General features: G+C 42.7%; 1 protein-coding gene across 4 annotated transcripts in view; it reads left to right on the top strand.

Moving 5' to 3' along the window:
• The window catches only part of LOC110986947 (uncharacterized), a 29312-nt gene extending 8825 nt beyond the window's left edge, over window positions 1-20487 (top strand). The window contains exons 9-12 of one of the 4 annotated variants that reach the window (XM_022249296.2): window positions 2949-3017; window positions 4809-5054; window positions 8167-8376; window positions 14756-20487. In XM_022249296.2, the coding sequence (XP_022104988.1) occupies window positions 2949-3017; window positions 4809-5054; window positions 8167-8376; window positions 14756-14860 (630 nt within the window). In that variant the 3' untranslated portion in view covers window positions 14861-20487. Of the gene's footprint in view, window positions 1-2948; window positions 3018-4808; window positions 5055-7934; window positions 8144-8163; window positions 8377-14755 lie in introns of those variants that run through there. The other 3 variants (XM_022249295.2, XM_087135441.1, XM_087135440.1) reach the window with 3 other exon arrangements.
• Window positions 20488-21227: the final 740 nt, after the last annotated feature.

Here is a 21227-nt window from a genome sequence, read left to right as displayed (position 1 = left end):
CCGTTGCATCCAAACAAGAAAACTCTACGCTTTGCCTCATCTAAGACACTTTAAATGCCTCTATGCATGGCAGAAAATGGAGCTGTACAGAGGCAAATGCCTCTTCCTTTTGAAAGCTAGGGTTGAAAAACTGGTTCACGTGTCGTTCCTCTGATAACTTTCAAGAATGCCTTAACCACTGCTGCCGGGTGGATTTTTCTTGAGCAAGACAAGATGCCGGGTCCTTTTCAAGAATTTCCGTTTTCAAAATTCTTCAAAAATTCATCATTTCATTTAATGGCTGTTTATACCTACATGAAGCCTGACTCTTTGGGCACTACTCTAAAGCTGACAGTTAACGTCATTGACTTTTGAATATTTCAGCCAGGCCCGCAGCCTTGGAAAAAGAGCCCAGACTGTGCGGTGTTACGTAAGATTCTTTTTTCCCGAAACCAGCGCAGTTCACCGCTGACTTCTTTTCAATACGGGCCAGATTAGCGTGTAGCTGTGCTGTGTGGCTCATCGCTGTAGTGGTGGAGAGCTTTTGTCCCTGGTGGTAATCCGCTCGCTCTAAATACCTCAAACTGTGGTATACTGTTTCAAAACAAGGTTGGATTATCTCCACAATTGAGAGCGAAAGAATGTTGGTAATGCCCAGCAGCTCAGTCTTTTGTGCAGAGCACGGTCTTTTGTTGTAAGGCCTAACTCTTTTGTCTCAGTTCCAGGTTCCCCGGCTCTGCATATAAAACCTATGTACTCAAAAACGGGTCGCCCGGCAGGGAGTGGTTAAGTACCAGGGAAGCCAGAGCTTTGCCTTACAGTTGGATATTTCTAGGCTGGTTCCCAACCCCTCCGCCATATTACATGTATAGATATTGAAAGAAAGAAGATGGAATCTGGCATAACTGATACCCGCTTTACTGTAAGAATTCTTGTGTATTTAAAGGATTCTTTACACAAGCATTTTGGTATTTCATGCATAGGTTACCAGTCAAAATCGACCATTAGGTCAGAGTTCGAACTTGCCCCAAGCTTTACATGCAGCCTGCACAAGGAAGGTGCAACTTGTTGAGTATGCATGATACATTGCATTGCATTGCATGGTGTACGATGTGCACCAGTTGTATTGGAAGTGCGTGTACACGTATGCGGGTCAGTTCAACCGGGCATGTGATGCACGAGGAGGCAGATGTGGATGCAGGCATTTCTTGTTTTGCCCAGTGGAGTAGGTCTGTGCCGGGTACCTGCCCATAAAATCAAAACCGGTTCCATTTTTTCTCGCCGGGTACCCATCAAAAGAAAGGAAAAAAATCCACATATAATATGTACATTTTGTATTTGAACTTTAATCGTGAAGGGCAGAAATTGTGCTGAAAAATCACTGTGCCGCTGAAAAACCTGGTCCCGCGGTCATAACTGCAGTTCTGAAATTCATGGAGCTACTTTTGTTATAAACTGAAGGTAACAATTTTGTTTAATAAATGGTGGGGGGGGGATTCCCCTGTAATGGTTAGAACAATATGCTGCTTCCGACATATGGACAAGAGCACGTGTTTCAGGCACATGGTCCATTGGGACTGCGTGCAATGCCATTTGTTAAGTGATCTTTATATTCTACGAGTACCCGCGTACCCGGTATTGACATAAAAATGGTACCCGGTTCCAAAGAGACCCGTAAACGTTCAACCCTACACTAGAGGAGGTCAAGATGGCAATAAGCTGTGAAGCAGATTGCTGTTTAAGCACAAAAGATGTCAGCCAAGGCACGACCAGGCAGGCTTTGCCTTGGCAAACAATCCGTGCTGAGTCAAATGGGCTGAATGTGCAGTACAGAGAATGGTTGCCAAATGGAAAGGTCACTCCTGCTCTCTGCCCTTGCCAAGAGTCCGTACGTGTTACGGAGAACAACTCCCATTCAACCCCAGGCCTGCCAAATGTACATGTAATTTGGCAAAAATCTGCTGACTTCACAGTCGACAAACTGAATCATAGAAGTTAATGACCGCATTATTTGGAGCGGGCAGAGCACGATTTGGCAACCGGTTGAAGTTTTACATCATCAAAAAAAAATTGCAAAGAAGAGAAAGGGGGAAAGTTAATACCTGATCTGGCAGTGTGTTGGTTTAGGGCTTAACTCAGGGTGTGTGGGCGTTCACTTCTGCCACAACAGCCCAGAGCCATATTGGCTCTTTGCGCTCCATTGTGAGCCGAAGCTGTAACCATAGTCATCCATCCATGCATTAGCAGTGTTATCCCCCGAGTCCTGGCCTTTGAAAAAAAAAAAATAAGGCTGATCAGTTGAAAACGAGACTCAGCACGAGGGAAAACTCTGCTTGTATAAAAGGTATATGAAAACTTACAGTTGTCCACGGGCCCCCTGTTTTTTTCCTGATTGCTTGTCTCGTATTACATTTCCATGGTGTGTAGCCAAATCACAAACTTTCCCCTAGGTTACAGGGGGGGCCTTAGACTTAATGCAGTCTTTTCCCGGTCATCAAAAGGCAGCTTACTTGCACTACCCTTACGCTCATGCAATACAAACTTTGCATTTCTTATGACTTTTTCTCCATCTCTTTCCATTTTCAAGATTGGTTTATTGGCACTCGTCACCTGAGAGGCCGAATTCATTGCACAGTCATAGATATCAAATGATGTAATTAATGACATTAATGCCATACTAAATGTACATCTTAAATGGTACCTTCTATTTGATTGGTATGGGGTGAATGGCTTATCGGTGAATTTCTATTGATATGAGCATAGTTTTAGAGGTTTTGGAAGTGAAGCGTACATTTTATGCAGGAAGTCAGCATTTACATTTAAGAAAATTCTGTACAGTTTTGTGATTTTTTTTTACTTTGAAAGGAAAGATGAAACTACACCGTACCAAGGCAGCCCATGTGACAAAATATATCCCCATTTGAGTGCTTATGGTTTCTGTTTTTCTCTGGTTTGTTATTGCGTTTTAGGGCCCTGCCACGGCTGTTGCATTTTCCAGAACGGGGGAGCACTTTGCATCCGGAGGGGCAGATGAGCAGGTTAGATTTATGGAGAGTTTCTCAAATCTGGGCTTCAACTGCACTGCGGCTTAACCTTCAGTAAATTTAATTCCATTAGGTGGGCTCTTCTTGCTTAGTGTTGCACATTTTCCTATATCAGAAACATCAGATCATCCAATGCAGTTCCAGAGTTGGAATATTTTCACCATTTCCGAACATTCAATGTACGGAAGTCATTCAAATCGGTAGATACAGCACAATATTTAGAAAATAGAAATGGCCTCTATCCACCAACAAAAAATGGCTCTGTGTTATCTGATTATCTGCATTATCAGTGGTTACCGATGTTATCTGTTTAATCTGTGTTTGGCCAAAAAAAACCCAAATAGTCGCTCTCTGGTCAGCGTCGATTTTGAACATGCTGTCAATGTTTTTTTTCCCATTTTTTTCCTAAAAATTTCCAAATAGCGCCCTCTATTTCCGCACCTCCTGAATATTTGCGAGTAGACTGATTCCCGGCCACAAGTCTATAAGTCGGAAGGGCAATTTGTTCAAGGAACCAGACTAATATTCATGGGTACCGGTAGCTTGTACCCAGTGATAGATCCATTACAACTGGGTAATGTTGATGTCGAACACAAACAGACCATGGGTAGGTTACAAAGTTGCTGCCAGCGGATCAACAACAGTGGCGGCATGACGTGCGACGCGCTCTTTGATTAAATATGCCACTCATTTCTGTGTCCGTTGCCAGTCTTAAAAAGCCAACTCCATCCGCTCCTAAAAAATGAACTAAAAAAAACAACAAAACGTATCGCCGCATCAATTCTGGAACTTTGGCCAGACCAGAGACTGAGCATTTATTTATTTAATTTTTTTATTTGGCACACACATTTCTATGGACAGTGGCTGCGGCAGCAGGCCAGTGGCTCCCATTGTAATACATGTAGTCGTAAGCCGCAGCCACATCTTTTGAACACAGCCTCATTGACATTACTCATCTGTTAACTTTGGGGGACTTGAGGCTGAAAGGAATGGTTTCTGATCTTGCCGTCGTATTCCAGATATTAGAGGAAGGGTGAGGGATCTGACCAGCTTGGAAGCTCAGATGAGCTGGTTTACATCCGTACATGTATGTACGCTACTGTGAATCTGCTCATACCAGGCTAGCGGACCAGGTTGTGGCTATGTCCAAGTCTTGAGTTCAGGGCTCTGGTCTAGATCTTGTCAGTTGGACATTACACTGCATGTACATTGGGCACACTTGCTGACATTAGAAATACATGTGGCTATGGTTCTGGCAACCTGTCTTGGTGACATTTCGGGGGGGGGGGGGTTGGGAAAAGGGGAGGGCGATGAGAGTCCATGGCACAGCTTACAACAGGTGGATCTGCACAGGCAGTGGGACTATTACTCAAATTGTCGTGTCAGTGCCACAAGGTCCTTATAAAAAGTGACACTAAAAGGAACGTGTAGAAAAATTTTGACTTGGGCATGAATTGGGCAAGAAAAGATTAATTGGGGAAAATTTAAATGTACTGGTATGCGCGCCCCCCCCAAAAAAAACTTCTTCGTGGATTAAATAATCTAGTACCTCGTCTGTGTCACTTATAACATTCCTTCTTACTCAGAATAAGGCTCTAAGAGTAATTTCAACAGTTAGATGACTGCCGTAAAGATCTTACAGTAGCACTTAGCAAATTGTAACTTGTTGGATGACAAAACCAGCAAAGATGTCCTGTGAAAAAAGTTTAAGACTGAGTGAAATGATAGTTCTTAAACTATTAGATTATAGTCAGAAACAGTTACCGTTTGCTCTTTTGTATTCAGGTGATGGTTTGGAAGACTAACTTTGACCAGATTGACTACAACGAGGTCTTGCAGTCTCATCGGGCACGGTCCCAGAGTAACCCTGCCCCCCCGCACATCCATGACATCCATCCGCGATCCCCACACCACAGGCACACTGTCAGGACAGCGGGTGCCGACATCAATGCCCATGCCGAGCCCAAGAACATGGGCGCCGTGACACCCAACGTGACCAACCTTGGGCCAGCACTATTCACACAGTCAAGGGTGAGTGCTCACCAGCAGTTTTCTTTTCCTGAATGTCAGTTCACCCAGTACGTCAGCTTTGTCTTGTCCGTCAGCTTCAGGCTTTGTTTCGTGGACTTCGTTCCCTAAACTCAGAAGCTCTAGCTTAGTTGAAGTCTACTTCTCTCATACTAACATGAAGTCGTCTTATACACTGATTTGTTGTCGTGAATTAGAAGCCATTACACCATGCCCGTGGACCGGTGGTGCATGTGCGTTGCACACTTCACCCAATAGCAAGATGCAGTTTGCCTAAATGCCCATGTGCGTCAGGTTTGAGAATGTGCATGCGAGTGCATTGCCACTGCTGTAATGGGATTAATTATTCTACGGGGAGCAAACTTTCATTTTGTGTCAACAATAAACCCCTTGAAACTAATTTTGATGTTGCTGAAGCCAACTTTCCTCACTGGACTACTGAAGTGACAGCATATGTTCATGTACATGTATGTGCTAATCTGCCTTGGCACCAAAAAAGGCATCAAAATAACCTTAAAAATGGCAACCCGAACTTTGAAAATAAACTTGAATGGAACACCAAGGTGCATGTATTGGGACCGCAATACCAAACTTAATGGCTCCAGTAAATACCCAGCTATTAAAAAGTGTGGCTTCGATTTTTTTTTTCCTGCTGTCGTTCTTCCTGGTTACGCAAACAGGCAGATCCTTCTCTGGCTCTCAGTCCGTGATGGTGTCTGACATGGGAAGTATTTTATTTGCCGGGATTTATAAATAGACAGAAACCTGCCCTTTTGAGCCCTATCCCAGTGCCCATGAGTCAACAAGGTAATCTTATTCGACAAAAAGAGAAAGTCCGTTGCGATTCTCGGCTGACCCTTAAAATAAACCTTCAAAGCACCTCACCCCGGAGAAAGCCGGGAAGGCACAAGGGGGGGAAATGATACACGAAAGGGGGGGGGAACCTTCCATTGAGACGGAGAGGAACCTGTCAATTTGGGCAAGATTTCCTTGATTGCGGGCCTCTTGGGACCTGCCCTGTCACAGAGAGGCCGATCGGTGGAGGATGTGTCACTCAGCGTTTTCTAGATGTTATCACAAAGCGTCTTGCTTTGCGCGATCAAAGTCTTACAAGTTCTCGCTAAGTACACGCATCTGTGCCCCATTTGTTTCAGTTTGTTCTAAGCTTCTTGTCATTGAAAGGTGAGTGCACATACATGTACAGTGTAGTAGATAAGAATCTTCCTTTGGAACAAAACTTGTTTGGAAAAGGAAAACACGCCACAATGTGTTCTCGAACAGGGAAAAGCACAGAAATACCCATTTCTTCTATCATGAAGGTTTACAAAGACAAAAAGAAGAGAAACCCCGAAATGGCATCTGGCAATTCAGTCGGATTTCTTAATTGGGCTTCCGCAACCGGATGGCCATGATGTGATGTGTCCGAGTGGGCGCGGCCCCCATCCGTCACGCTCACCATTCTTGGAGGGAAAGAGGATATTGGTCACAGCGTAATACTTAACTTCCATGCCAGCGGTGCATCCGCAACATCTGTTCTCAACACTTAGCACCGGTTTGGGTGATATATTGTGACAGCTGCTTGATTTTCCTCCCCCCCCTCCTTTTTTTTTAGCTTGGAATGGCATTTAAACGTTCCAATTAGGCCTAACGGTGAAGTGTGTGTGCATGGTGGAATACATGTACAGGGGTGAGATTTCTCAGCTTTTTAGCTGATTTCATTTTTTTTTTGTTCTAGATTTCAGCTTTTTTCCTCACTGGCTGGGTGTACAAAAGTAAAGGAGATTTTCACAGCTCAGCTTCTTCATGCCATTTTTCAGCTGTTTTCAGCTATTTTTATCATGGGTCGATCTCACCCCTGCATATATATCAATTTGCCAAAAGTGTAACAAATTTGGCACTTTACTTCATGACCTACATGTACATGGAAATTAATCGAAGTTTGTGGGATTCAAAACACTTTTTTTCAGAATGTAAAGTAAATATGGAAGAAAAAGTCTGGCCAGGGCAAAAGTCCCGGATGCATAACTTCAGTGCTCTCCGTAAGCTGCACGATTGGCTGAGTATTTGGATAGATGCTGAGTGGCATTTTCACCGTGGAAAAAAAATAGGTTTTACCAGGTTTTGACTTATTTCACTGAAACATTTGTCTGCCTGTAAGGCCCGCTCTTCTTGGCATGAAAACAAACACAAATGCAAAATTGTGATGTCACTGAAAATATTTTTGCTGTGAATTCACAAAAGTTGAACACGTCTCAACTCTAGCAAAGTTAGCAGCAAATGTTTTGTGAAATCATTACAGGTTGAACTGGCCTCACCCTGTTCTGTGTATGTACATTGTATCTTCCTTTGAAGTAAATGCCCAAACTCTGAGATGTAAGTGAGAGGTCTTTTTATCAGGTAGTAGGACTGAATGGTTTTCTTTGGCTTATATAATGTTGTTGTATTTCTGAGCCGTCTGGATCAGGGTGTCCCATCCATGACTTGGACACTTTGCGTCAGTAACTTTGGCCAATTTTACAGATTGCAATTCCGTGTTCAGAATTGTTCAGTTATTTGCAGGATGTCCCTTACTATGTCACTGTATTCAATAATCACAGGGCTTTTCAAAGGCCAGGGGTGGTCCAAGTTGTCCTTGTTCTCGATGAGAAAAAAGCAATGTTCCCAGAGTGTTTTCCAGGTTGAGACAAGCTGTTTTAAGTTGGTTGGGAGGTATGTTCATATATAGGCAAACATATTTGGAACACACCTCACATTCCCAGTTGGGAAAGCTTGTGCTCCCAAGTTGGAACGGCTTGCATTCGTTATTCCAACAGCTGATATTTCCAACAAAATGTTCCACCCATTGTAAAAAAAAAATTAACGCATCTCCCCGTCACCTCACAGCAGAAAGGCCTGGTCAACAGATCAGTGGATCAGTGGATCAACAGATCAAAGGGTTCTCGGGATTGGACAGTAAACATATTTGGAACACACCTCACATTCCTAGTTGGGAAAGCTTGTGCTCCCAAGTTGGAACGGCTTGCATTTGCTATTCCAACAGCTGATATTTCCAACCAAATGTTCCACCCATTGTAAAAAAAAATATTAACGCATCTCCCCTGTCACTTCACAGCAGAAAGGCCTGGTCAACGGATCCGTGGACACGCCCAAAGGGTTCTCGGGATTGGACATGACCTCGGCAGACATGGAGAGACGAGATCTGGAGGAGGGGCGGGGCATAAACACCCACCATTCCTCCACCGTACCCCTTGAAGTCAAAGAAATGCCCCCTGCTCTGTCTAAGACCCTGGAGAACTTTGTGGGCCAGCTGGATGTTCTCACACAGGTATGTTTGTTTGTTTTTTTTATTTGGTGTTTGCAGATGCATGTGCCATCCTCTTCATATGATTTACATGTAGTTTACATCAGTACTGGGTTGTATATTACATGCACATGTACGCCTACAGTCAATGAATGCTCAACATGCCAATAGAATGTATCAGCTCTCCTGTTCCTAAAAACAAGTTGTGGGGAGACTGATTAGCCAGACACAGTCATTTCATTCGCTTCGCACTCCATGCATTGGTGATTACACTGTCTGCCGATGGTGGTCAGTCCATTTGACTGCAGTGCCATTGGATATAACCAGTCGACCAGAACTTGAAAAAAAAAAATGGTCCGTTTTAATTGACTGGCAACATACTCACTTTTTTGTTCCCTGCTACCAAACTGGGAATGTCATCACAGGACTGATGATTATTACCTTTTAGGGGCAATGAAGCCAAGTGCTGATTGTCAAATTATCCAATCATTTTTGGCAGCACGACACAACTAATTTATTTTAATAATCTTACTCATGAGCCATCAACACCGTCTGAGCCCCATTTTGAAGGGTGTTGGAATTCAGGTTTCAAGAGCATGATCCGTTTTGTGCTGGGTCTCTTGACATGGTATTCTTTGTTCACTGTAAGCATGAAATATCGGGAGGAAAGTATAAGACAGTGCTGATGAATATTGTAATTTATCGTCCACGGTTTTATCCTTTGGGGTGTTTGTTTTGTTTGTTTAACGCCTTTTATCTGAATGATGTCTCAAAAATAGATGCTCTGTACAAGGTGAAAAAGCATTTCTTGACTGAATGGCTGAATTCTACAGTGGAAACCGGCTTGTTTATTGTGTTGTTTTGATATATTCGGATGTGAAAGCCATTGGACTGGAAAAGTAGATAACAAAAGGTTTGGTTTACGCGATTGCCGCGTGAGCTATCCAGTCAGTAGATCAGGGCAAGGTCTGTCCATATGTATGTACACCTGCCACAGTACATAAAGATAGCTTTCTGATACCCACCCAAAGCCAGCTGCTTGTCATATCCGATACTGGTCATGACAGTTCCACTGCTGACCAAGTTTGTTTAGCTTCCTTTATTTTGCTTGCTTGGAAATTGGGAATGACTCACTGTCTGTTCACAACATTCTTGGTTCTTTGGCAGTAAGCATTCAGATTGTAAGGTAAAATGTAACGGCGAAGTCTGTTCTAGGAGGAATACAACAGCTTTCAGGATGGCTTATGACTTGTTAAGACGTCTGGGCTCAATTGCCTTCTGCTCCTTAGCTAAAACAGAATATATTGATGTCCAGTGCCTATGTTGTAGTATAGACGTACCAGTAACTTGCACACAATAAAGAAATTAGAAAATTCAGTGTGCTTTAGTAGCTACATGTACATGTATGCATGGTTACTGTGACACATGTCCAAGATGACGTGTTGATTCCCAAAGAATTACAAACAATCCAAGAAATGGTAGTTTCACAAGGCTAAAAGTTATTGTGCTTAAGACACACAGTTATCAAGGTGTCACCTTGAAGGCCAAGGATTCGGGGCGGTAAAATTGGCATGCGCATTTGCTCTTTAATATTGACCGTACATGTACATGCCAGCTCTAACTACCACCACCCTTTGAGACCCACCAGGAGGTGGGGAGGGATTTTTTTACTGGAGGTGGAGGGTGAGTTCGGCTAGGCTGCTGGGACACAGAACTTGATGCCACTCGAATGCTGAAGCACAAAAGGCATCCTTCGCATGCTCTGCCTGTCTGCTTGATTGCTGAGTGTGCGTCACTGCCCATGATTGACAAGTTTAGGATTTCCTTGGTCCCATGTTTATATTCTGATGGGTTGGGCCACTTCTTATCCTGGTATCTGCATCCACTGCCCGGGAAATTGTTGACTGTGGGAATCACTTTTTGTGCCAAATCTGGAAGGGTTCCCCAGAGGGGAGAAATACAGTACCTGTTAATGTTATTCCACATCTCTTACATTGTACATGTACACGTATGTATACACATACATGTACATGTACCATAGCTGACATAGTTTCTAGGGTTCTAGAACAGCAAATCCAGCCCTTGCTTTATACAAATGTGCAATTTCTGATCGTAAAGTTGATACCACCTCCACCTTGTCACAACATCCATCAGTTCAGATTTAGGGCCCAGACAGAGACACTTGCATACATGATTTGAATATAACTCAAAAACTTATACTTAACCCTAACCCTAAATAATGCTACAAATTACTACTTGTAATAAAATGTAGTAATCAGCACAGTCGCCTGTAAGAGGACGTGACCTTATTGTTCTCTGAAGCCATACAATATAATAGATAAGACAATGTACCATACAGTGCTGTGGCACTATGAATGCATGGCTTTATTGTTCTCTGTACAAGTAACAATGGAAGTAACCTAGCCAGAAGTAGTAATCTGTAGCGCTAGGTCCTTCAGGCTCAGACTACTACTTAGTATTTTGTAGTGCTGAGTAGTGTAAGTTAAACGATATGCTTGGCGGTTAGGGTTAATGTACATGTGTACTTAACAAGTTGCCCCATTATACTCGGGTAATTTCTGTTGGATGTAAAATTGATTCAAATCTTTTTAACAAAATTGAAATGCACTTGGAGGTGGTAGTTAAAAGCCATGATAGCAGTGAGTTCAGCATGGTTCATGGGATGTGGTACATTCATGTACAGTGATGAGACAAGCGTGTGCAATTTCAACCTTGTCAATATCTGAGCGTGAAAACGATCCTCATCGCCATGCAGCAGGACGCTGCTTATTTTAAAGCAGTCAAGGCCGACTTGAGCAGATGCACATTGTTCCGAAACTTCTCGATTCCTCACTGATTCACAGTAGCCGGCACGCTCATCCGTCGTCTTCACTGCTATTTGAGGCCAGCTCCCCTTGTATCGTTTCTCAACTCCTTCCCTCCCTTTCCCCTGGAACCTGAAACCTAGTCCAATTACTGGATAAGATTTACTGATCTGTGAGTAGTTCTGCCACTACCTCATCAGCATTGGGGGATCAACTTGTGTTTGTACATGTGGCGGGGTCGGTATTTTCTGGCCAATGCTTTCCGTACTGAACCACTTTCTTTTTTCTTGGCTTGTTGTCTATTTCTTTTCTCTTTTCCCCTTTAAACAAATGTCAAGAAGTCTTTTTTTGCATATGCGGGCTAGGATTACACCTGTCCCAGGGTTCCAGCCGGCTTTTAAAACAGCCGGTGAGATTACCTCAGACTCCCCTGCAGGAAAACGTGTCAATCTGAGTGGGTCATTTGTAGGTACCGGCCCGCTATCGATAATGCATTCAGTCTCTCCTGAGAAATGTAATCTGGGGCCTTGCTGTGCAGTGATGACAACTGTAGTTTAGGAGTTAAACGAAGGGGCTCATATCCTGCCAGTTCCTCGCATGTGCTTGCGCATGAAGTGAGTGTTGCAACCCTGACGGTATTTCTGTTCACATCCACTGTACACAAGTACATGTACTGTGTAGGCCACAGTGTCCTTGTCTTCAGATCATCCAGTTAATTTCTCTGCACTTTTTTTTTTTAAGATCTCTTCATCGTAGAGCACGAGATGGATTGCCCATCAGTTTTTGTCGAAATGAAGAATTCACACACTGACGCTCATTACCGTGCGACCATTGCACAAAAATAAAAATCGAAACTGCATGTTAGTCTGTGACATTTACCACCATGTATTGTTTCTGTAGGTCCTTTCTGAAGTCATTGTTACCCCATGGTACACATTGGTGTAGTACTTATAGGCCCTGCGTGTACTGTACATCAGCTGCCAATGTTTTGACCCCTACACAATGCCTGTAGTGGTATAGAATAGCATCTAATCAAATCAGATGGCTGTTACTGTGACTTCCAGAAACCTAAAGGGAGTGATGTCATTGATACTCTCAGCGTGGACAGTCCTCTACATTTCCTTTCACTGTGGTGACTAAAACCTCACCTATCCCCCATCCCCCCCACCTTAATCCTTTGCTTCCACAAGATTTGGCAACCTTGGCAGGCCATTACTTCCATCCGGGCGTGGAATTGATGTATTGGTAACTTTTTTAATTACCCAAATCCTCTTGATTCCGATTCCAGATTCCAGTGTGGAATCCCAATCACCTGTTCATAATTAATCACTTGCGGGGAAGAGGCTTTGAAAATCAGGGGAGACAAGTATAGTTTGATGTGGGATACATCTCCAAGACAGGATATGACTGTACTGTACATGTACATGTACGTACACGTATGTACATGTTTTGTATGTACATGAATTGTCTAGTGCAGGACGTCTATGTGCATGTGTAGATTTTTACTTAATTCTTTCAGACTTACACTTGCATAATGTACATACATATACTTCCCAATGTATGGAGAGCCAAAGTGAAGACGTCATCTTTATCAGTTGCCAAGGCACTGAACACTGAAGTCACTGAACCGTATCCCTGGGCTTTTACAAGGGACATTTCAGCCGACTAGTCAGTGTGCATGTAGAACCAACACCGTGACAACTGACGTCACTCTTTGGTACTCCATACTTTGACAACGTCACTGTTAATTTCTATCGTTCTGGCGTCATTTTGGCGTGCTTGATGTTAAGATGAGTAATGTTAGTTGGCTACATGTACAACCAACAAGGGTGGTATTTATATATAACGATTTGCCCGTACCCAACGTATATAAATAAGCACTGTATGCTCAGTGCTTGTCCGAGAGCTTGCGAAAAAACCTCACAAGCTTACTCGGGTGGGACTCGAACCCACGACCTCCTGCTTACTAGTGCAGATGTCTTAACCACTCGACCACAATGCAAAAATACATCTTGAAAATAGTTCGCGGTACCCGCTGCTTCATTTGACTCGGACCGGCCAGCCGACCCCAGCAAGCTCGGTGGTCGAGTGGTTAAGACATCTGCACTAGTAAGCAGGAGGTCGTGGGTTCGAGTCCCACCCGAGTAAGCTTGTGAGGTTTTTTCGCAAGCTCTCGGACAAGCACTGAGCATACAGTGCTTATTTATATACGTTGGGTACGGGCAAATCGTTATATATAATTAACATCTTCCCAGCGCAAAAATTCATCTTGAAAAAAGGGTGGTATTGTGAAAAAAAGCATGGGCTGAGGGATGCATATATACACATGCACATGTGTGCTGTACTAGAGGTGTCCACTTTTTCCTTACCATCTTCGTAAGCTTCCAGTTTTGTTGTCACGAGGGCACTGGTAATAGGGGTGATTCACAATAGTGTGTCACCGAGAAGTTGCCACGAAGAGTCCATTTTTCAAGTTTACAGTCGACAAAAGCATGGCTGCCTAGCCACAAGTTGCATTTGAGTCTGTAACTTCGGAAATGTTTGGATAGATTTGGACATATTCCATGCAGTCAGGAAAAAAAAGGATTTTATGCAAACTGCTACTTGAACTACACTGACAAATCTTTTTTCCTTAGTTTCCCATGCACAGATGGCTAATAGAATTTGTTGATTATTTCCCATAATACACTTTGACAAAAGGCTTTCTATGGCAGCCTCTCAGTGGCACACAGTATTCTGAATTGTCCATATTTAATTATGCATGAGGAATGAATAAGGCCCCTTGTGTTGATGTATGGTCACCCAGAAAGCAGGTGCTTTAATTGGATATGTGCATGCCACTGGAGAGTATCTGGGGATGAATTGGGGAGGTTTTACTGTTCTGTCTAAGGGGGGTATCCACCAATACAGACCCAATGCTGATGACCATCCAATGAAATGTCAGACCCCTGGGGAATGATGCCACAAGATGAGAAATTTCTCCCAGGCAGAAAGAATTAGTTCTGTAACCACACCTGTGACTTTGATTCTGGGTCAAAGCAATTACTGGAAGAAACAGTTTGGTAGCATTGACGCAAGTCTGGAGTTGCCAGTGACAAAGACAGAGAAGAAAAAAAAAGCGTTGAGATGATTTCCATTTTTTCAACTTATCACCATTATCATGAAATAGTTCCCCTGGCAGTGGAACACCACAAGGGCGTTAACACTGCACGTGCCTGTACGTAAATGGTACATCATGTATATCGGCTGTAGGCGTACCTCCCACTTGCAGTCCCCACATTGGTTACTGAAATTACGCATATGTCCCGCAGAAACTCTGATCTAAAGGTGTTTTAGTTACCAGTATAAATGGCCTCACCCTGCCCCCCCCTCAGTAAAAGCCCCAAGCCTTGACATCACACTGCCTCCCCTCCCCTCCCCTTGGGCAGGACGCAGACCCACAGTCTTCAGAACCACCCACACTCCAACAGGTGTCCACCCGCTACATCCCGAGCCCTCCTCCCCACTACGCACGTGGACACAGCCCAGTTCACAGCAGCCTCTCTCCCTCTCTCATTTGAACTTTCTCGCTCTTGCAGACGGTGAACATCTTGGAGCAGCGACTGACTATGACGGAGAACAAGTTGAGGGAGGTGCTTGACAACCAGCAGAAGATAACGCTGCAAGTCAGGCCCACCGAATAAACCCAGGGGGGATTCTCTAAACTGCACTTCAGGCGTCATTCCTTCGTAACTCCTCTCAACACAAAGGCCCTTCTTTTTTTTTTCCAGAGGAGTAGCCGAGCGCTTACATGCAGCATACTGGCAAGCTGCAGACTTAATTTTGTGCAGTAAAACTGGTCACCAACCATACAATATTGCCACTGCCGTGTTCAATCCCATGTCAAACGTTTTGTTTTTCAAAGCGGATGATATTTTGGGCAGAATTTCTGTGTGCTAATCAGAATGAGCTGTAGGTCGATCACAGACGTCAAATTTTGCCTGACCTCCGGGTCGGAAGCGGTAGCCTTTTGTTTACTGAGCAGGTCTTTTTACGATCTGAAAAATTTCGCCTTGTGCTTAGCAGCTCCACAGTGTTCTTGTTATTGTTGTCCAACTTGACAAAAATGTTTTGAATCACATTTCATGGGTTATGCACACGTACCTGTATGGCAGTACAACAGATTCACCTTTTTTTTACGCGTGTTAAAACATGCCCATCGACAACACTTATGTCAGAAAGTCTGGAGATTTTTTCTCAAATCCATCTCTTCCGTTCTTTGTACATAATTTTTATATACAAATTGTACAGTTTGTAGTAAGGTTTGTAAGTACACCAACTGGTGTTAGCTTGCAGGATTTTTTGTTTGAAATTTCTTAATTGATGAGGATTGAAAGGAAAAGCTGTGGTTTTTTTTTCCTCTGACATCACAACAGTGCCGCATTGCACAATACAGAGACTCTGATTGGGAGTTTCTACTGGATTGTTCTTGATGGCCTCTTCAAAAATGTCTTTCTCTGACCTGGGGGTACTTTCAATTAGTTTCCATGGTAACAGATCTTGCCCGTCATACTGGGCACGTAGCTACACAAAGTAAATTGTAACTGAGTAACTGAGGACCTACCCCCACCCCCTCACCTATTGACTAGAGGCATGGGTCGCTAGATCATTTCAGGCCCCCCCCCACACTCACACTTGACTTTTTTTTGTGCTGATCAAAAACAAAGCCAATTTTGCCACAGCACTAGCTTCATATTTCTCTCGTACAGTGTACCTGTATGTGTTTTGCCCTTAGATTTTGTTAGGTTTTACATATTTCTTTCTTGACAGGCCTACTTGCCAATTCTCCCCCCCCCCAACCCTTTCATCATCAACACCCTTGCAGGTAACCCTTCAAGTGCGTAGATGTAAACTGTCAAATTCCTTCAGAAAATCTGTTGACTTGTGCAGGACTTTATCTTTTATGTTAGAACTTTAACCGTTTGACCCAGCTCAGATTACTGATAGCATTTGTCTCTTTTTTTTTTTTATTGCATGCACGTGGGTGTAGCATTGTGTGCATGTTCAACTCCACGATAATGGCGATGAGAGAAAGATTTCAGACCACATTGTTTTCGGTGGGTTGGGTGGGGTGTGTTATTTGTTTTGGTTCGTTTTGTCTCGGTTTTGATGCTCATAATTCTCTCTTTTGAGTTTGCTTGTTTGTTTTTGGTTTTGTTTGCTTTCCTTGTGCAGTATTATGTTTGATTTGGTCTTTGTGGTGGCTACGTTGTTTAGATTATCTGATTTTCACGTCAGTTGATGATGAAGAATGCTAGTGAGGCTCGTACTTGGTAGAAGTTACAATCATTGTTCATTTTTCTCAGGTCTTATGGTCAGTGCTATTATTTTTCCATCATCAGCACAGAGTTATTGAGAAGCAAAGTCTTGTTCTTGTTATTTTTACAACTCAAACCTGTCAGCTAAGTTTGCTAGTGAAAATGCATGCATTGACTGCACCCATCTAGTGAGTTTATGTGCCGTCACCCATTTCCACCAGAAAAAGAAAAGCATTTTCAAGAGAGCAAAGTTCATTCTCAACCAATTTGATTGAGTGATGATGGCCTTAAAATTGTCTGATCAAACTACAGAGTTGTAGCAAGGCCTTAGATTTTTGAGGGCGCTTCAGAAATACATGTACAAGCCAGATCCTTCAAACACTATATAAGCTGCCCATAGAACTGTCCCAGCTGAACTATTTGTTATACTCTCTGTATCACCAAGTGATCACAATGCCTAAGGGCATTCTTCAATCCAAGTGTGTAAAGTTATCATCCAAAAACAAGAGTCTCGTCTGCCGAAGGCTTAGAGAAAAGACATTGCCAGCCGTACACAAACAAAAAATCTTTGTGAAAATACCATGGTAACACAACACCATTTATTTTGCATCTCGGCTTACACGAGCAAAAACATTGAAGTCTTGAAAAGCCCTATTCAGCATGACTCCGATAAATGGAACAAACAGGATGTGATGTCACTGAACACGTGTGCTTGTGAAGATTCGCTGGCTTTCTTCTTTCTTTTTTTTCTCCAATTCCCCCCCCCTACATTTTCACCAGTGCCAGCACCTTATTTATCCACTTGCTCGAGACAGTGGCCGGCAGGGTAAGATTATAACCGTCCTGGTCGTCGATCAAAATCAAGAGAGTTGAGGCTCTATTGGGAGAAGAAGGACAAGACTGCCGCGAAATATGATCGCCCATCGAACAGAGATACATAGTTGACTGAAAGGTCTTCCATGCCAGTTGATGTCATCGATATTCGTGTTTGTGTGCAAGTCATTTCAACTATATGGGTCAGATACAATCCCTTTTATAGTTAAACCGTTACAGCGGAAAGAAAAACAGCTCTTGAGGTTAATAACAAGCCTTTTTACTGGCGTGGATACCAGGGGCCTGTATTTTTTGGGTGGTAACATACTGTACATGCACTTGCATCGACCTTTACCTGGCATGCTAAACTTACACAGTGCAGTTGATGTTTTATCAATACACACAGTGTATCAAGTACTAATGCTTGTAGTTACAGGATAATTGTAACTGTGTTGAATTGTTCCAAGATGGCACGTCATGTGTCATGTTTTCACAGTGCGTCAAAATTGTTTTAATCTCGGTATCATTCCGTTCATATATCATTTACCTCCATGGGACCAAATTCCCCTCGAATTCAGAAATATGTGAAGTATCCATAGTCAAAGAATGTCTAACCCTTAAGTCAGAGATTGGTTTTATCAAGTGAATAAGGTAAAAACTTGCAAATGGATAGAAGGGGAGGTGTTTGCCTTTCACCTCAAGGGTTGGAATAATTATATGAAGCATGAAATCCAGAAAGTAATCTGAAAAGGATTGTATATTTCATAAAAGGAGATCTACAGAAAGGTCACAAGGCATTAGATATTTGTGGACTGAGGTATGCAGAAATTATACTAGCATCTAAGGTGATTTTGGCTTACATTTTGCAACTGAGCACGATTTTTAGGGAAAGGGAGGGGGGAGTGATCCCCAAACACCAGTCCTTTAAATAGTCCCTAGTGCAGAAGAAAGAGTAACAGCGTACGTACATGTATACGCACGTACATTGAAGGCATGCTACGGAGGACGAAAAGGGGCCATCTGCTTTTCTGCTATCGGAATGTTAGAAAAGCAGATTTTATGTTCTGGTAACATGCAATTTTGACTTTTCTACTTTTCTGCGAACTCAAAAAGCAGAATGAACATTGTTTGATTATGCATTTCTCTAATTTTCTGCTTCAAGAAAAGCAGATTTTACTTCTTCATTCGATGGCGGCCGAAAAGTGGCCATCTGCTTTTCTTCTCCTCAATGGGCAGTGAATGGGGTCATGAACCTGTAGGTTACGACCATTTCCGTTTTGGGGGAGTGAAGACTATGGAAAGCAGTACATAACCGCGCTCTCTCGAGACCAATCCCATACGGCAGTATCAGTGTCCCCGTGAGGCAGAGAAAACAGCATCTCAAAGGAAATACAGTTTTACAACTATCATCCAATAGACACACAAGCTTGCTTGGGCCAAGGAATCGAAAACGTGTGAATCTTTCATCATAAAAGATAGGGTGGACTGTAATTACTGGTTTATACGTCTTCAGTCCCCAAGAAAGGAAATGGTCATAACCTGAGGTTCACGGCCCTTGGAAGGCAGAAAAGCAGATGGCCACTTTTCGGCCACCTATGTAAAATCTGCTTTTCCGGTATCACAAAAGCAGAAAAGTTGAATTCACAGTTGTCGTCCAAATGTTTGATCCAAATGTCTGCCAGCTTGAAAGCAGAAAAGCAGATGGCCGCTTTTCGGCCGCCAGCGAATGAAGAAAAAGTAAAATCTGCTTTTCTTGAAGTAGAAAAATAGAAAAATGCCTAACCAAACAATGCTCATTCTGCTTTTTCAGTTGGCAGAAAAGTCGAAATTGCATGTTACCAGAACATAAAATCTGCTTTTCTACCATTCTGATAGCAGAAAAGCAGATGGCCACTTTTCGTCCTCCATAGGCATGCACATGGGACTCGGGAGGGAGACTTTATTCTATCCTTTGTCCCACCGTCATATCAACCACAACCTTCACCGTCCATTTAAATTGGTGGATCGACTTCTACTTTTATCTAGAAATCCAAGGCATGCACAGCCCGTGCTAACTTTCCAGCAAGTGCGGCTTGCTTTCCTGACATATAATTATTCCACAGGTTGGGCCAATCACAATGAGCCCGCTGTGGACGAGGAAGTTTGCAGTCAGCTTTCTGACACGCATTGTATTTCCCATAGTTTCAGACAGTATGAATGATGTTCCATAGGGCTGGTGTTCCCATTATCTGCACAATTGTTGAGGCGACAATGACATGAGGGCTAAAAGTATTTCGTTGGGGGTTGACCGTGAAGTGGTATGTACATTCATGGAAAAGCCTTCCTCCGTGGTACATGTGTATAGGCATAGAGTAAGGACCCTGCTCTATGATATAACTATAAGCATAGAGAAAGGGCACAGACATTCCTGATTACGTAACACACCTGCTTATTGACCAATCAGAACCTTGGTGCTTGGTGTTATTTGAATTTACACGACAGTAATTTCCTACTTTACTGCAATCCGCAGGAAATGTAGATGATATTTGGCTAAGTATGTCAGAACACTTGATAATACTACTTAGCCGGACAGATGCGCAGTATGAATTATTGTAGATAGTCAGTTTCATAGATTCAGTTCATTCATACATTGGTCTGATAATCTATGATTGTCACCATCATCTGATGTAATTTCTAGACAAGAATGGCTATTTTAGGGCAGAAATGATAAATTTCTAACTTGGGAATATGAGCACCGTACAGATGATTTTTTCCCAATTCAGCTCTGTCGCAGTATGGGAATGGTCTGGGTAACTTTGTTAACAGAACTCTCAAGAACAGAGATTAAAAACTGTCCAAGTGGAGACTCCTCTGGCTGAATTTAGAATTTGGAAACACCGTCTTACCTTTTCATTTTTTGCGTCGATCAGTACCTTTTTCCCGAGAAATTAAGAAATATTTTGGAACTTTTTGGGGTTTGAAATTTATACATACAGTGCATTGTCGAATGAATGCACTTCAGCACCGTTTCAATAATCAGAAATTCTCTTTTTCACAAAGGGGAAACCGTTTGGATAATTTCATAGACATTCCGTCGGGGACTAGTCATTTTAATAGTGCCCAGTGTTTGGTACCATAATTTATGTTACTAGATTGAGATACTTCAGAAGTGTTCACTGAATAAAATATTGTACAGTTTGACAATAGTTGATATCCGTTAATGCCTATTGTCTTGTTCCTTGTTTTAGGGCGTTCGTACTAAATGGGTCTCATTTCCAATCGATCCATATTTTTGGCTGTGCTCTGACCGAGGAAGAAACCTTTTATAATTCTGCTAAGAAAAAAATGAAACGAAGAAAATGATAACCTTAAGAATTTATGGGAACAAGTACATGTAATTTTACTTTACCCAGCCCCTCCCACCGACTGACTCTCCTTCAAGGTCAAGAAATATGAGAACCATAAAATAAACGACAAACGCCCTGGCCTGTCATAGTCTCAGCATATCTGTTCCTTGCTTTATGGTCTCAGTCAACGTCAACTGACACTTTTGGGCCACATTTTGTTTTTTCGGTTGCTTGAGAAATGAGAAAAATTCACTGCCGAAATTTTTTTCGGGTCGGTGGTCCAACACTACATGTAATTCGATTCACTTTACAAAACCCCTTGGGAAATATTCTACCATCAAGGAATTGTCAGTCATTACTTTTTTGGAAAAATTATTCCCCCCTAAATAAATACTAGTTGAATCATACGTGTACCATGGGCCACTCGTCCAAAAACTTACGGTATTCATGTCTCAGTGACGGATTAATAAAACCCACAACAATAGCAGGCCAGCAAAAATTGACCTCTATACTCCCTATGTCGCACTGGATTACACGCTGCGCATGCAACGCCTGCAGTTTGTGGATCAGAGGGGAAAGAAATCCCTGAGGCAACTTATTTTTTTTATTTATTT

This window comes from Acanthaster planci, linkage group LG04 (assembly GCF_054643075.1).
Source record: "Acanthaster planci isolate LZ-2023a linkage group LG04, COTS_SCS, whole genome shotgun sequence".
Classification (NCBI taxonomy): domain Eukaryota; kingdom Metazoa; phylum Echinodermata; class Asteroidea; order Valvatida; family Acanthasteridae; genus Acanthaster; species Acanthaster planci.
The sequence above is the reverse complement of the archived record's forward strand: the minus strand, read 5'-3'. Positions and strand labels throughout refer to the sequence as shown.